Here is a 14,551-nt window from a genome sequence, read left to right as displayed (position 1 = left end):
GGGCCTGAGGTAGGTGACGCGCTTGGGGCACGCGCCAGAAACCACAGGCCCGCGGCTCATCCCAAATTTGGCCTTGGCCCTCACCTGAATAATTCCGACGAGCAGCAGACGCCAATCGACCGTTCACCCATGAAACCATCGAGAGCGTCTCCCCCACCCCCCCAGTTCTTTACGTCCGTGATCCAGCCTCGAGCCCAGGTTCTGTTTTCAATCAGTCGCCCAGGACTATCATACCTTTGCTGGTTGGTTGCCGAGCAACACTAACACCAAGAGGGCAATTCAGATCCATTGGTAAAATGGAAACTCGTGGGATGTTTGAAAACAAAGAACCAACCAAGGAGAAGGTAGAGAGCTAGCTCTCGTCATCAGATGCAAAGTCAGAGAAAGAAAAACTATTTAGACACCAAGCACTTTAGAACTATTTCTCGCTCTTCGGAGCTCCTCAACATGAACATGTTCCACATCATTACGAACACTTGTCATCAGTATCTCCATGTAATACATCAATGCAGCCGCGATAATGTACTATTTATTATTCTGCACAGTGTGCTTTATATCCTATTCATTCTTCCTTCTGTAAGATCTAATCAAAACTTAAAACATGCATAAAGAATTAACCCTCCCACAACTAAGAGGTTCCTGTGTTTAAATCCTGCAGAAGTCTAGGGTTGTTTAAGGGATGCTGGTGACCTTTGGTGCTGTTTTCGCCCCTCTCGTCCCTCTTTGCTTCCCTCTCCCAGCTCCGCCACATATTTTGGGGTAACGATTGGGTTGATTGGCGCCCTGTTAGCGCCCCCAGGGGCGCTAACGAGAGGTGCCAGTCCCCTAGTGCCCGGGCGCAGCGCCGCTAACGCCTCCCACGAAATTCAAAATTCAGCGGGAGGTTAGCGGCGGCAGTAGCTGATAGCGCCCCGTGGCGCTGCACATCTGGCGATGACGTCATCGCAGTGCTCAGCGCCCCGACTGCAAACTTCCCTTGCACCCCCTGACATACCACTGGATGATATGTCCGACAGGGTCAGGGGGCGTTTTTGCATCGGCGGCGGCGGTAGTTAAAGGGGCAGGTGTCGGGTGGCCATTTTTATTTTGGCCGACTGCCAACACCTGCCCCCTTTCCCTTTTTTTCTCGGGGTGCGGGCTGCGATCGGTCAGCCCGGCGCTCCTCTTGAGTGCCGTGCTGTTTTCACAGCACCCTGCTCCCTGGTGGTCCAGCAGGGTCGCGGTGTGCGCAGCGCTGGGCCCCGCCCCTTTAATCAGGGGAGGGAGGCCTGCAATGACGCGGTGCTACGTGCCAACACGCGTGGCGCTGTTGCACGTAGTGCCGCGAACTTCAGTAGTAGCGCCCTGAGGAGGAGGTGGAGCGCTTGCAGTAGCACTCCACCGCCTGCTTGGGGCGCTACTACTGAATTTCCGGCGGAGGGGCGCTAACTTTTTCGGGGTGCTAAAATTAGCGCCCTGGCGACGTTAGTGCCCCAATAAGGGGCGACACCCAATTTCCCCCCCTTTGTCTTTTCTTGAGGGTTCTCCGAGGTTTTTGTGCTGATTCAAATGCCGAGGTGGGGGGGGGGGACAGACTAGCACGAGAGCACCTTATTAAGTTGTTCTTGGAAATCCCACTTCATTACTCAAGAACTTGAACCTGCCCCACAAGGTGCTGCATGATGGAGAAACCCAATTTACGACCAACGAAAAAACGATGAATATTTTTATCTGGCTTGTTGTCTGCGGTTTTGGAGCAGTTACAGTTTTCCCAGAGGTTGTCTGTTGTCTTGAGAGGCAAATTTTTCACTTTCCCCGCTCCACCTATTTCTTTCATCCCTCCTCTTTCCCCAATATCCAAGGCAAGGTTGGTGATTGAGTTAGCGGAAGGGCCGTGTTACCTGATCTCAACTAGGCCATTGGGGGTGCAGTGGGGACAATTGGCTGAAGCCCCCTGTTCTGTGGGGAGGGGAAGGAGGCGAGGAGTTGGAGGGGAGGGGGAAATCAGCCAGGGTCCCTGTTCCCGATCGCTACCCAGTGTCTTCTGCTGGAACAGGATGCCCAGCACTCACTATTAAGGAAGAGCCGTATCCCAGCAGAATTCGCACTTCAGGAGAGGAGCAGAAGGGGGGGAAAAAACCCAGGGAACTCCACCAGTTAGCGTGAATTTCTTTGCTTGTGAAGCAGGCGGGCGATTTAACCTTCAACGGTATTTTGTTAATCCTAGTTTTCCTCCACATTGGTTCCCTCTCGGAGTTACTTATCCGCTGAGAATATTCTTTCATCTGAGACAGCCTGAAATACAAATGTTTCCAAGAGCACTGTCAATATTTGGGCTTGTGTGGGGCATAAATACCGGCACAGGCCTGTTGGGCCGAATGGCCTGTTTGCGTTCTGTAAATTCTGTGTGTGTTGCTTATTGCTAATTTATGCTCCCTTTACATAGAAACATAGAAGATAGGAGCAGGAGTAGGCCATTCGGCCCCTCGAGCCTGCTCCGCCATTCAATGCGATCATGGCTGATCATCCAAATTCAGTACCCTGTCCCTGCTTTCTCCCCATATCCCTTGATCCCTTTAGCCTTAAGAAATATATCCAACTCCTTCTTGAATATATTTAATGAATTGGCCTCAACTGCCTTCTGTGGTAGAAAATTCCACAGGTTCACCACTCTCTGGGTGAAGAAATTCCTCCTCATCTCAGTCCTAAATGGCTTACCCCTTATCATTAGACTGTGACCCCTGGTTCTGGACTCCCCCGCCATCGGGAACATCCTTCCTGCATCCAGTCTGTCTAGTCCTGTTAGAATTTTATAAGTTTCAATGAGATCCCCTCTCATTCTTCTAAACTCCAGCGAATATAAGCCCAATCGACCCAATCTCTCCTCATACGTCATTCCTGCCATCCCAGGTATCAGTCTGGTGAATCTTCGCTGCACTCTTTCCATGGCAAGAACATCCTTCCTCAGATAAGGCGACCAAAACTGCACACAATACTCAAGGTGTGGTCTCACCAAGGCCCTGTACAACTGCAGCAAGACATCCTTGCTCCTGTACTCAAATCCTCTCGCTATGAAGGCCAACAGGTAATGAAAAGAGAGAACACTTGCATTTACTGTGTATAGCACCTTACCACCTCCATCAGAAATGCCTCGAAGCGCTACAGATAAAATGAATTACTTTGAAGTGCCCTCATTGTCATCAGTGTACAAGGCAGACATTTTGCGCGCAGCTAGGAGACCCGCTAGCAGCAGTAAAGTGAATGACAGAGTTAATCTTGTCTTTAAGGACCCAAGCACTCTTGCCGCTGAAGGCGGCGAAACACTCCTTGGGCGGAGTTTCCATGGGGCAGAAGTGACAGGAAAAAGCCACTGGCAACAGCGCTTGAGGTCAGGTCGGCCATCTTGGCTTGAGGTCAGGTCGGCCATCTTGGGTCGAGCCACGGTCTCAGTGCATCCATGGAAGGCCACGCTGTGGGCAGCGAGGAGGCCCCCCACCCCCTCCGGGCAGCAACACAAAATCACGGGCTGTGATTTGCACAAAGGACGCATGCACAGTATAAAAAGGGCAATTCTGCACCAATGGGAGTTGACTTTAATTGCTTGTAGAACTACTTCCGATTCCAATGGAGCTGTTGTTTAATGGGAAAGGGTCATAAAATGTCTTCCATCGGGCTTTCCCATCCCCCTTCCCCCCCCTCCCCTGCTTCAGCGGAGGCGTTTCCTGTCATGCCCTAGAGGCCTGGCTGAGAACAGATAAAACTCGCAGCAGCTGGATTTGAATGACAGACAGGTCTGTGGTTTGAACTCGCGACCATCTGTTGGGGAAGTAAATACTGTAACAGTGTCCAGCCCTAAGCATACTAAGCTGTACATACTCTTCAGAAGATCTCCAGGTGGCAGATCTTGTTACCTTCAAGCTCTGAGGAGTTCAGATCCTTGGACGACACCAAAGTCCAAAATCCTCCCAGCCAATTTAGATTGGAGCCTGCCATTTGAAAGACTTCCATTTACTGTGTATAGCACCTCAGGACGTCCCAAAGCACTTTACAGCCAGCGAAGTACTTTTGAAGTGTAGTCACTGTTGCAATGTAAGAAATATGGCAGCCAAGTTGTGTCCACAAACAGTAATGTGATAATGACCTGATAATCTGTTTTAGTGATGTTGGTTGAGGGATAGATGTTGGCCCCAGGACACCGGGGAGAACTCTGCTGTTCTTTGTTGAATAGTGGCCGTGGGATCTTTTACTTCCACCTGAGAGGGCAGACGAGGCCTTGGTTTAATGTCTCGTCCTAAAGACGGCACCGCCGACAGATCGTGTGCTCGAGTCTCTGGAGTGGGACTGTGAACCCACAACCTTCTGATTCAGAGGCAAGAGCGCTACCCACCGAGCCACGGCTGACCCAGCTCGCCAGAGTCTCATTGTGCTCCTGTGCATGTGGAAAACCGGCAGCACTTTTCACCGCAGGCTGATACATTTAACCAGTGCAGTTAGTGACGCAGCACAGGAGGCAGCCAATCAGCGAGCAGCTTGTCACGCCCATCAGAGCTTCAGAGATCACATTGTTTACATTTGAGTGCGTCCTCATTGGTGGGAGAAATTTGTGTCTGTGAGGTTGACATGCATTGGCCTTGTTTCTATTTAAATCGCAGGAGGCTGCCATCCGTGACCCTGCTTCCTTATCCTGGCCGTCTGCCATCGAGATAAGGAAGCTGGATTTAGGTGCTTAAATGGGGGTCGGCAGAGTAGTGGTTATGTCACTTTGCTAATAATCCAAAGGCCTGGGCTACCTCTCCCTCAACATCAGCAAAACAAAGGAGATGATCGTTGACTACAGGAAGCGGCAGGGGGAGGGACACACCCCAATCTACATCGAAGGGGCTGAGGTGGAGAGGGTCAGCAGCTTCAAATTCCTGGGTGTATTCATTACGGAGGACTTAACGTGGTCCCATCACATCGACGTCGTAACCAAAAAGGCATGCCAACGCCTGTTCTTCCTCAGGAGACTGAAGAAATTTGGAATGGCCCCCCAGATTCTCACCAACTTCTACCGGTGCCCCATCGAGAGTATCCTGTCCGGCTGCATCACTACTTGGTATGGCAACTGCACTGCCATAGACTGCAAGGCTCTACAGATGGTGGTGAAAGCTGCACAACATACTATAGGAATTAAACTACCTGCTGTACAGGATATCTACCCCGAGAGGTGCCGGGGGAAGGCCCTGAGAATCATCAAAGACGCAAGCCACCCCAGCCACAACCTCTTCGCCCTGCTCCCGTCCGGTAAGAGATACCGAAGCATACGGTCTCGTACCAGCAGGTTTCGAAACAGCTTCTACCCCCAGGCCATAAGACTCATTAACGAATAATTTATTATTATTTATTATTGTTTTTATTTATTATTACTGTATTTCTATTAGTATTTTTATCATTGCTATGCCATATTTATTCCAATGTTGGGAGGACTCGTAAAAATCAACATTTCATTGTGCAGTACACACGTCTGCTGCATATATGACAAATAAAATTGAATTGAATTGAAGAATGTGAGTTCAGAATCCCACCACGCCAGTTTGAGAATTGGAATTCAGTTTTTACATAAAATTAAATAAAAAGCTGGTATCAGTAAAAGTGACCATGAAGCTGTCAGATGGTCTTAAAAACCCAACTAGCTCACTTACTGAAGGAAACCTGCCGTCCTTTACCCGGTGTGGCCTGTATGTGACTCCAGTCCCGTACCAAACATGGTTGACTGTTAACTGCCCTCTGACGCCACTCAGTTGTATCAAAGCGTTATCAATGATTCAGGAAGTAGACCCACCACCACCTTCTCCGAGTAACCAGGGATGGGCAGTAAAAGCCCGCCTTCCCAGCAACGCCCACAATGTCTTTTTTTTAAACTGCTGGGAGTCAGCTCACTGATGGCAGCCACTCAGAATCCAAATGAAGGCAAATCCAATATGAAAGCTGCTACAGTTTTGTGCAGGGACGAGCAGCATAGGAACAGGAGTAGACCATTCAGCCCCTCAAGCTTGTCCCGCCATTCAGTTTGATCATGGCTAATGTGTATCTTAACTCCATCTACCCACCTTGGATCCATACCCTTGCCAAACAAAAACCTTATTAATCTCAGTATTGAAATTTTTAATTGAACCCCCCCCAGCCTCAACAGCTTTTTGGGGAATAGAGTTCCAGATTTTCACTACCCTTTGTGTGAAGAAGTGCTTCCTGGCATCACCCCTGAACAGCTGAGCTCTAATTTTAAGGTTATGCTCCCTTGTTCTGGCATTGCACACATATCGAAGCAGTTTGTACCAGGTTAGCTCAGTTTCCGGCTAGTTCATATGACGAATGGCCCCATTGTCTTATGGCAGGCTCTGTTGGATTACAGATCATGGGGGAAAAATTGAGTTGGTAGCGCCACCCATTAGCGCCTTAAGAGGGCGCTAAGTGGGGCACAAACCAACTAGCGCCCGGGCGCGGAACTGCCCACGTCTCCCGCAAAATTCAGCGGGAGGTTAGTGGTGGCGCTCCGCCGCTGGCGATGATGTCATTGGTGTGTGCAGCGCCCCGCTCACACCCCAGCCACGATCTTTGGGAGCGCCCCCTGATTTACCGCCGGATGCTATGTCCGACAGGGTCAGGGGGGCGTACCTGCGGCCGGGGAGGCGCAATTTAAAGGCAAGGTGCGGGGCGGCCATTTTTGTTGGTGGCTGCCTGCCAGCACCTGCCTGCGCTCCCGTCCCCGGCCTCCTGACCCCCCCCCCACCTGCCCCCCGCGGCGTGCCAGCTGCGCTCCAAGAGCCCGGCACTTCTCTTGGGTGCCGGGCTCTTTTGCCTGCGCTCCCGATCCCCGGGGGCCCAGCTGGGCCCCAGGTCGCGCTGCACAAGGCCCCTCCCCTTTAAGAAGGGGAGGAAGGCCTGCAATACCGCGGCACGTAGCTCCGCGATACTGACTCGCAGCGCCCCAAGAGGGATGCGGGGTGCTTCCAGTAGCGCCCCGCTTCCCTCTTGGGGCGCAACCACTCAATTTCCGGCGCAGGGGTACTAATTTTTCCGGGGTGCTACTTTTAGCGCCCCGGCGAAGTTAGCGCCTCAATTGGGTCGCTACTCAATTTTTATCCCCATAGCTCCCATGTTCACCAGAGTTGAGGGAAAGAGATGCTTTCATTTCACTCCCAATTTCCTCGCCTCCTGTTCCAAAGAGGCTGGCAGATGCTGAACAACAACAGAAAATGCTGGAAATACTCAGCAGGCCAGGCAGCATCCGTGGAGAGAGAAACAGAGTTAACGTTTCAGGTCGGTGACCTTTCGTCAGAACTGGAAAAAAGCAGGAAATGGAAAGCAGGTTTGGGGGGCTGGGAAAAGGGGGAGGGGATGAAGGAACAAAAGGGAAGGTCAGTGATAGGATAGAAAGCAGGAGAGATTAAGAGACATTGAGAGACATTAAGAGATGCTGAGGTTTTGTTTCATGATGAACCTCCGTTACTTTGCCTGAATGGCCGCTCTCCAATCTTGAATCTACACAGTCAGCGTTGACTGCTTTTTTGACTACGGAAGGAGGCGCAAGCAAATGTCTGTCTGCCGCGCAAGCGCCATCGGGCACTTTCTAACAACTCTCTCGCCTTTAGCGGATGACCCGAGAGATAATGAGAGCAAGAGAAAGCAGGAAGAAACGCTTGCAAATCTCACAGCCCAATGGGCAGAGCAAGAGAGAGAGAGAGAGACAGACAGAGAAAAATGAGAGGAAGGAAGAATACATTAATGTCACTGGGACCTCCCCTACGGCCCGCGTGCCAAGTGCAGCTTGCTCTTTTACTAGCCATCTGTATGCAAGTGGACGCCTCAGATATGCAGCTCACGGCGGAAAATCTCTCACCTGGGATTTGTCCATGGTTGACATTTTTGACAACCAACCTCAGCTCAGCCGTTGTCAGGTCAGGCTGGAAACATTGAGATGTGATCTGTCATCCATTTTTGTCTGACTACTCCTCTGTGAGGTGCTTTAGGATGTTTCTCTTTGTTATAGACCCTATATAAATGTATGCCATTGTCATTTGACGCCACACGCACAAGTTGCCCCAGAAAGTAAAATCCTTTCACTTTATTAGTGCCCTGTTGGAAATTATTGAGTCTGGTCACGTCGCGATAATGTTTCTTCTTCGCAGAGAATGGGGTTAAGGATTTTTATAGTTATTTTCGTGCTGTTTGATGGGCTTTGATTAGAACCTGGCTCTTTGATCAGAACCTATCTCTGTAATCTCCTCCAGCCCCACAACCGCCCCCCCCGATATATCTGCGCTCCTCTAATTCTGGCCTCTTGAGCATCCCTGATTATAATCGTTCAATCATTGGCGGCCGTGCCTTCAGCTGCCTCGGCCCTGAGCTCTGGAACTTCTTCCCTAAGCCTCGCCGCCTCTCTTTCCTCATTTATGACGCTCCTTAAAACCGACCTCTTTGATCAAGCTTTTTGTCATCTGCCCGAATATCTCCTTATGTGGCTCGGTGTCAAATTTTGTTTTATAACACTCCTGTGAAGCGCCTTGGGACGTTTTACTGCGTTTAAAGGCGCTATATAAATACAAGTTGTTGTTGTTGAACCTGACTCCAAGGAACAGCTCATCAACGAGCAAAGAATTTTAAAGTTTGGTGTTTTTCTGATGGAACTGAGTGGTCTTGGCCTAGTTTGGAGCCGGGCCTGCCCATGGTCGAATAATTGAAGAAATCATTCAGTGACTAAAACCTGGTGACTCCTCTGCCTGACCTGCGGGTGGGGTTACTGACCCTCCTGGACTGTGCTGGTGTCTCCAGGAATTAAAGATCAATCTCCTGTGAGTGACACCCAGGATAAAAATTAGAGGGGCTTTAGAAAAAAATGGTGCGATTTTTTTTCAATTCATCCTCTTTGAACACTTTTTTGTTTATCCGTTATAAAAATGTTCCGAGATGGGGGAAAAAGGCTGATTGACGGGGCAGTTGGAGGTGGGAGGCCAGGCAACAAAATCCACAGGAATACATCCACGGCGGAAGGGTCGCGAACCAGAGGACACAGATTTAAGGTGATTGGCAGAAGAACTAAAGGCGACAGGAGGGGAAAAAAATGTTTACGCAGCGAGTGGTTGGGATCTGGAATGCACTGCCTGAGAGGGTGGTGGAGGCAGACTCAATCGTGACTTTCAGAAAGGGAATTGGATAAATACCTGAAGGAAAAAAAAATTGCAGGGCTACGGGGAAAGGGCGGGGGAGTGGGACTAACTGAAGTGCTCTCGCAGAGAGCCGGCACGGGCTCGACGGGCTGAGTGGCCTCCTTCTGTGCTGTAACCATTCTATGATTCCATGAACTAGAGTTGGGAACCTTAGCTATGGGCTGCAGCCATTGGGTGACAGTGAATTTGGGCCTTCTCATAACCGATTCAGCTACTAACCTTGGCTTTCCTCTAAAAGTGAACTTAGTACCGATTGATTCCGCTGGTTACGGTTTTCCACTTCGTATAGGGCGAGCTATTTGGCTGGCTGCCCACTTCTCCAGGTTTAACTAGCCCTTGCCAGTAATAAAGTTTTCTGCCTTAGGAGTTTTGTCCCAGCAGGAAGCGAGAAGGCTATTATTAACGGCTGGCATGCTTGTCCAATTACTCCCTTCTTAAAGGAGGAGAGGGGGGTTGGGGAGGTGGTAGGTGTGGGATGAGGTGCGAGGAGTAAGTGTGATAGGAGGATAAGAGGGTGGGGGGGGTGGCTTGTATCAGCCACTAACATTGGAGGCCTAGGCTAAGGGGCCACCCAGTGAAAGATAATCGGAGAGGGGGGGGTTGGGGGGAGAGGACAATGACTTGCTTGGTCTTATCTGTAATGCACTCAAGCAGTTTCTGGATGTGAGCGGGAAATTAAGAATTCCAGTGCGTACAAGTTTTGGCAGATCTCCTCTCTGCTGCGATGTGCATCAGGGCCTGTGTCTGACCTGTGCGGACTCGCCGCACTGACCCATGCACCGTGACTGACCAGCCCTGCCCCAAACCAGCTGCTTCGTCCCACGTCGGCCTGCGAGTAGGGACGCGACGACTCGACTTCCCCCGCAGGCTTTGAAGCTTTCATGAGGAACCCGGGATCTGTAGCTGCCTTCGCTCCCAGCGCAAGTCAAAATACCTCAGACATGAGCTATTGTGCAGGTGTCTTGGATTCTGTCGACAGGTAAGAATTTCTGAGGAGGGAATTTATGGCCATGCTCTCGCCCTCAGGTTCCAAGGGTGGGGGGTGAAAGTGTGTGTGTGTGTGGGGAGAGGAGAAACTTGTCTATCTCAGCACACCGGGCTCAGTATATTTTCCTATCCTGCAGCTGTTTGCCGGCAGGATCGGCCAGGGTTTCAGACAGGAATCGACATTTTATCTCGGCAGAAAGCAAGGAGGGCAGCTTTAATAAAGAGAGAATTAAAGTCAGGCTTCACTGAGCATAAAGTGCCATGTGAGCCGGGTTGAATTTGATGTCTTGCAGCAGATTACGAGGGGTTTTCAAAAGGAGAGGAGAGTGGAGGGGGGGAGGAGGAACGGGAAGGCAGGAGAAAGCAATAAAGTGGCAGGATTGATTTAGGGGCGGAGGGATGGATATGACAAGTGCTTATCAGCCACGGGAGTAGGACGAGCTTAGCTTGGGAAAGGCTTGGGGCTCCTGGCAGTAGCAGAAGAGAGTCACTGCTCTCTCTCTCTTTCGGCGCTTTTTATTGTTTCGCCTGCCTTGTTTACAATGGTTTCTGTGATCTCCGAGCTGGATTCACTCGAGAGCTGGAAAGTTCTGAGGTAGGCTCGGAGTTTGTGTTTTGCAGCTGATGATTATTGTTTGTTTCTGCGGCGCCGTGTAAAAACTAGTTTGGTCGTTTCAAATTCAGACATGGGCTGTGTGAAGCCTCTCTCTCTCTCCCCGTGTAGCGAGAGGTTTCTTTATTGATGGAATAAGATCCCCTGCAGACTTGGAGAGCCGTGAGGTTGGCTGGCATTCAGGAAAGCTCGAGGGAATACTTTTCACATTTAAAAAAAAATTGCTCCAGGTTATTATTTTGAGCGCCTAACTTTAAAACCAACGCGCAAAAAAAAACAAAGTTTGACGGGGATAAAAAGACAAGTGGACAGGGTGGCTTTTCGGTAACTTTAGTTGGTCTGACTCTGTTCGATTTGGATGCATTTTCGGTTTGCTGAGCGGGGGAGGCAGGGCCATTCTTTCTCTCTCTGTGATGAATGAAGATATTCAGTTGTTCACCTCCCCCCTCCGCCGCCGCCTCTGCTCTGAGGCTTTCTCTATCGGCTCTGCAGCTGTATTGAGTGCAGGCCAGAATTAGCATGGGGAGGCCGATGTAAGGGAGGAGCGGGGGGGTGTTGCAACAAAGAGCCGGCTTCTGCCTCAATTAAATTTATGGCCTTTTTCTTTTGTTGTAGGTTGTGCGCTCGTGATTCTTTACCATAGTGGGATTTCCCCCCCCCCCCCCCCCCCCGCTTGTCGAAAGTAAGGTGATTCTTGACTGCGCCGGTTGCGGTTTTAAGATTCTTTTATTTTTAAAACACCAAGCAGCGGTAATTCTGTCCAGGCTTCCCACCTTGGGAATATGGGCTTTTGGCACAGCTGTCGACAGCAGACAGAATCCGAGGCATGAGCTTTTCGAGTGTAAGTCATGTACCAGAGGCAGGAGATTGAGGCTCCCAGTGAATAAAGAAAGGAGAGAGAGACTTGCATTTCTGTAGCGCCTTTCACGACCACCGAACATCCCAGAGCGCTTTACAGCCAATGAAGTACTTTTTGAAGTGTAGTCACTGCTGCAATGTAGGAAGAATAAATGCATGAGAGCTGGTGGGCCAGGTTTTCGCCCGATTAAGTCCCCCCGCACCCTACCAATGCCCCCTCTAAATACTGCGTGTGCGCAGCCTGCTTATTTAAATTTGTAGCGGGGCTGCGCACACGCAGTATCTTCAACGGGACAGCCTCTGAGCAATGTTCCCTGTAGATTTTCTCCGATGGACGGGTCACATTGTCCGCATGCCCGATACGAGACTCCCAAAACAAGCGCTCTACTCGGAGCTCCGGCACGGCAAGAGAGCCCCAGGTGGGCAGAGGAAACTCAAAGCCTCCTTGAAAAAGTGTAACATCCCCACCGACATCTGGGAATCCCTGGCCCAAGACCGCACAAAGTGGAGGAGAAGCATCCGGGAAGGCGCCGAACCCCTCGAGTCTCTTCGCCGGGAGCAAGTGGAAGCCAAGCACAAGCAACGCAAGGAGCGCACGTCAACCCAAGCACCCCACCCACCCGCCCCTTCAACCACTGTCTGCCCCACCTGTGATACACTGTAGGTCCCACATTGGACTCATCAGTCACCTGAGAACTCATTTTTAATGTGGAAGCAAGTCATCCTCGGTTCCGAGGGACTGCCTAAGAAAGAAGGAAGAAGAGATTTTCTTTTCAGCCGCGTGGCCCCATCAAAATACTGCGCTTGCGCACTTTTTTCTGTTGAGGAAAAACCGGCAAGCCAGCTGCGCGGAACCCCTGGAGCGCTGCGCGATCATGTAGCTTACAGGGGACGTTGCTTGTGAACGGCCTGCGCTAGACCTTCACCGATCGCTGTGCGGCCGCCCACCCACGAGGCTTACAGTGAACATTGACCCCCCCCCCCCCCCCCCCCCCCCCAATGTTCTCTCCTCCCCTCCTCACTCACTGGGGTACGGTATCACAGTTGACATTTGGGACCTTGCCCAAGCAGCCATCAACTTGGCGGACCCTGACTACTTTTTCCCCTTGCCTACGCAAGGGCCAGTCTCCGCACAGCAAGAACCCATCGACAGCCTCTGGAGATAAACGACCAGTTAAACTGTTCCTAGTGGTGCTGGTTGAGGAATGTTGACCAGGACACAGGGAGAACTCTTATTATTCTTCGAACGGTGCTGCGGGAGACATTCCGCGCCCATCTGAACACCCAGTTTAGTTTAACATCTGATCCAAAAGATGGCGCCTCCGGCAATGCAGCACTCCCTCAGTGCTGCGTAGGTTGAAGCATCAATCCAGATTGTCAGTTCAAGTCCTGGAGTGAGGTTGAGCTTTCTGACTTTGAGGTGAAAGCACTGCCACAATCCTAATGAATCTAACCCTAAGGTATTCTAATAGTTTGCTAGCACGGCCCAGCGTGATGTAACTCACATCACAAACGTGTGGTTTTTGCATCGCTTAAAGAGGAAAAAAAAGAATATAGCGCCTTTCAGGATGTCCCAAAGCGCTTTAAAGCCAATGAAGTACTTTTGAAGTGTAGTCACTGTTGTAATGTAGGAAACGCGGCAACCTCTTTGTGCACAGCAAGCTCCCACAAAAAGCAATGTGAAGATGACCAGAAAATCTGTTTTTGTGATGTTTGAGGGATAAATATTGGCCAAGGCACCGGGGCGAACTCCCCCTGCTCTTCTTTGAAATAGTGCCATGGGATCGTTTACGTCCACCTAAAGAGAGCAGACGGGGCCTCGATTTAACGCCTCATCAAAAAGACGACACCTCTGACAGTGTCGCACTCCCTCGGCACTGCACTGAAGTGTCAGCCTAATGTTTCAATAACAAAATTGGGAAAAGTCCAGTGACAACAATCACATTGGGGTTCTCTAGTCTTGTCGTTTGCCAAAGTTGAGACAATATTGCTTTATTCATTGTGGGACTAAAAAAAACTAATTAGGGCTGGTTGTTTTTTTATCCCCACCCCTTGAATTTTCTCTTCATTTCGCTTCAAGCTTTTGGTCACCTGCCCTAATTTCTCCTTATGTGGCTCGGTGTCAAATTTTTTGTCTTAAAATACTCCTGTGAAGCGCCTTGGGACATTTTACTACATTAAAGGCACCATATACATACAAGTTGTTGTTGGAGCTGCACTCATCCAGGCAAGTGGAGAGTATTCCATCACACTCCTGACTTGTGCCTTGTAGATGGTGGAAAGGCTTTGTCGGGTCAGGTGGCTCCTTCACATTACGCTGCAGAGGAACTGAGAGAACCACCTCATGACCAGCAAAGCACTCGGTTTTTTTTAAGCCCGCACCAGCTGTGTGGACTTTCCTCTCAACAAAAACAACAACTTGCTTTTATATAGCGCCTTTAACGTAGTAAAACATCCCAAGGCGCTTCACAGGATTGTTATCAAACAAAATTTGACACCGAGCTCATAAGGGGATATTATGACAGGTGACCAAAAGATAGGGTGAAGAGGTAGGTTTCAAGGGGCGTCTTAAAGGAGGAATGAGAGGCGGAGAGGTTTAGGGAGGGAATTCCAGAGCTCAGGGCCCAGACAGCTGAAGGCACGGCCGCCAATGGTGCAGCGATTAAAATTGGAGATGCTCAAGAGGACAGAATTGGAGCAGCACAGATATCTCGGAGGGTTGTTGGGCTGGAGGAGATTACAGAGATAAGGAGGGGCCCCCGAGGCCATGGAGGGATTTGAAAACAAGGATGAGAATTTAAAAATTGAGGTGTTGCTTAACTGGCAGCCAATGTAGGTCAGCGAGCACAGGACAGGGGAACGAGACTTGGTGCGAGTTAGGACACGGGGCAGCAGAGTTTTGGATGAG

General features: G+C 50.3%; 1 protein-coding gene across 17 annotated transcripts in view; it reads left to right on the top strand.

Annotated features, from left to right (window-relative positions):
- celf2 (cugbp, Elav-like family member 2) overlaps window positions 1–14,551 on the top strand; it is an 897,865-nt gene that overhangs the window by 242,073 nt on the left and 641,241 nt on the right. For 4 of the 17 annotated variants that reach the window (XM_086010712.1, XM_086010722.1, XM_086010707.1 and 1 more), the window contains exon 1: window positions 9,814–10,164. The exons of 1 other annotated variant lie outside the window; for it this stretch is intronic. In XM_086010712.1, the coding sequence (XP_085866838.1) occupies window positions 10,067–10,164 (98 nt within the window). In that variant the 5' untranslated portion in view covers window positions 9,814–10,066. Of the gene's footprint in view, window positions 1–9,812; window positions 10,165–10,623; window positions 10,768–14,551 lie in introns of those variants that run through there. 12 more of the 17 variants (XM_086010723.1, XM_086010728.1, XM_086010716.1 and 9 more) reach the window with 8 other exon arrangements.

Source organism: Somniosus microcephalus, chromosome 17 (assembly GCF_052327205.1).
Source record: "Somniosus microcephalus isolate GS21.2 chromosome 17, FLI_Smic_1.0, whole genome shotgun sequence".
NCBI lineage: Eukaryota > Metazoa > Chordata > Chondrichthyes > Squaliformes > Somniosidae > Somniosus > Somniosus microcephalus.
The sequence above is the reverse complement of the archived record's forward strand: the minus strand, read 5'-3'. Positions and strand labels throughout refer to the sequence as shown.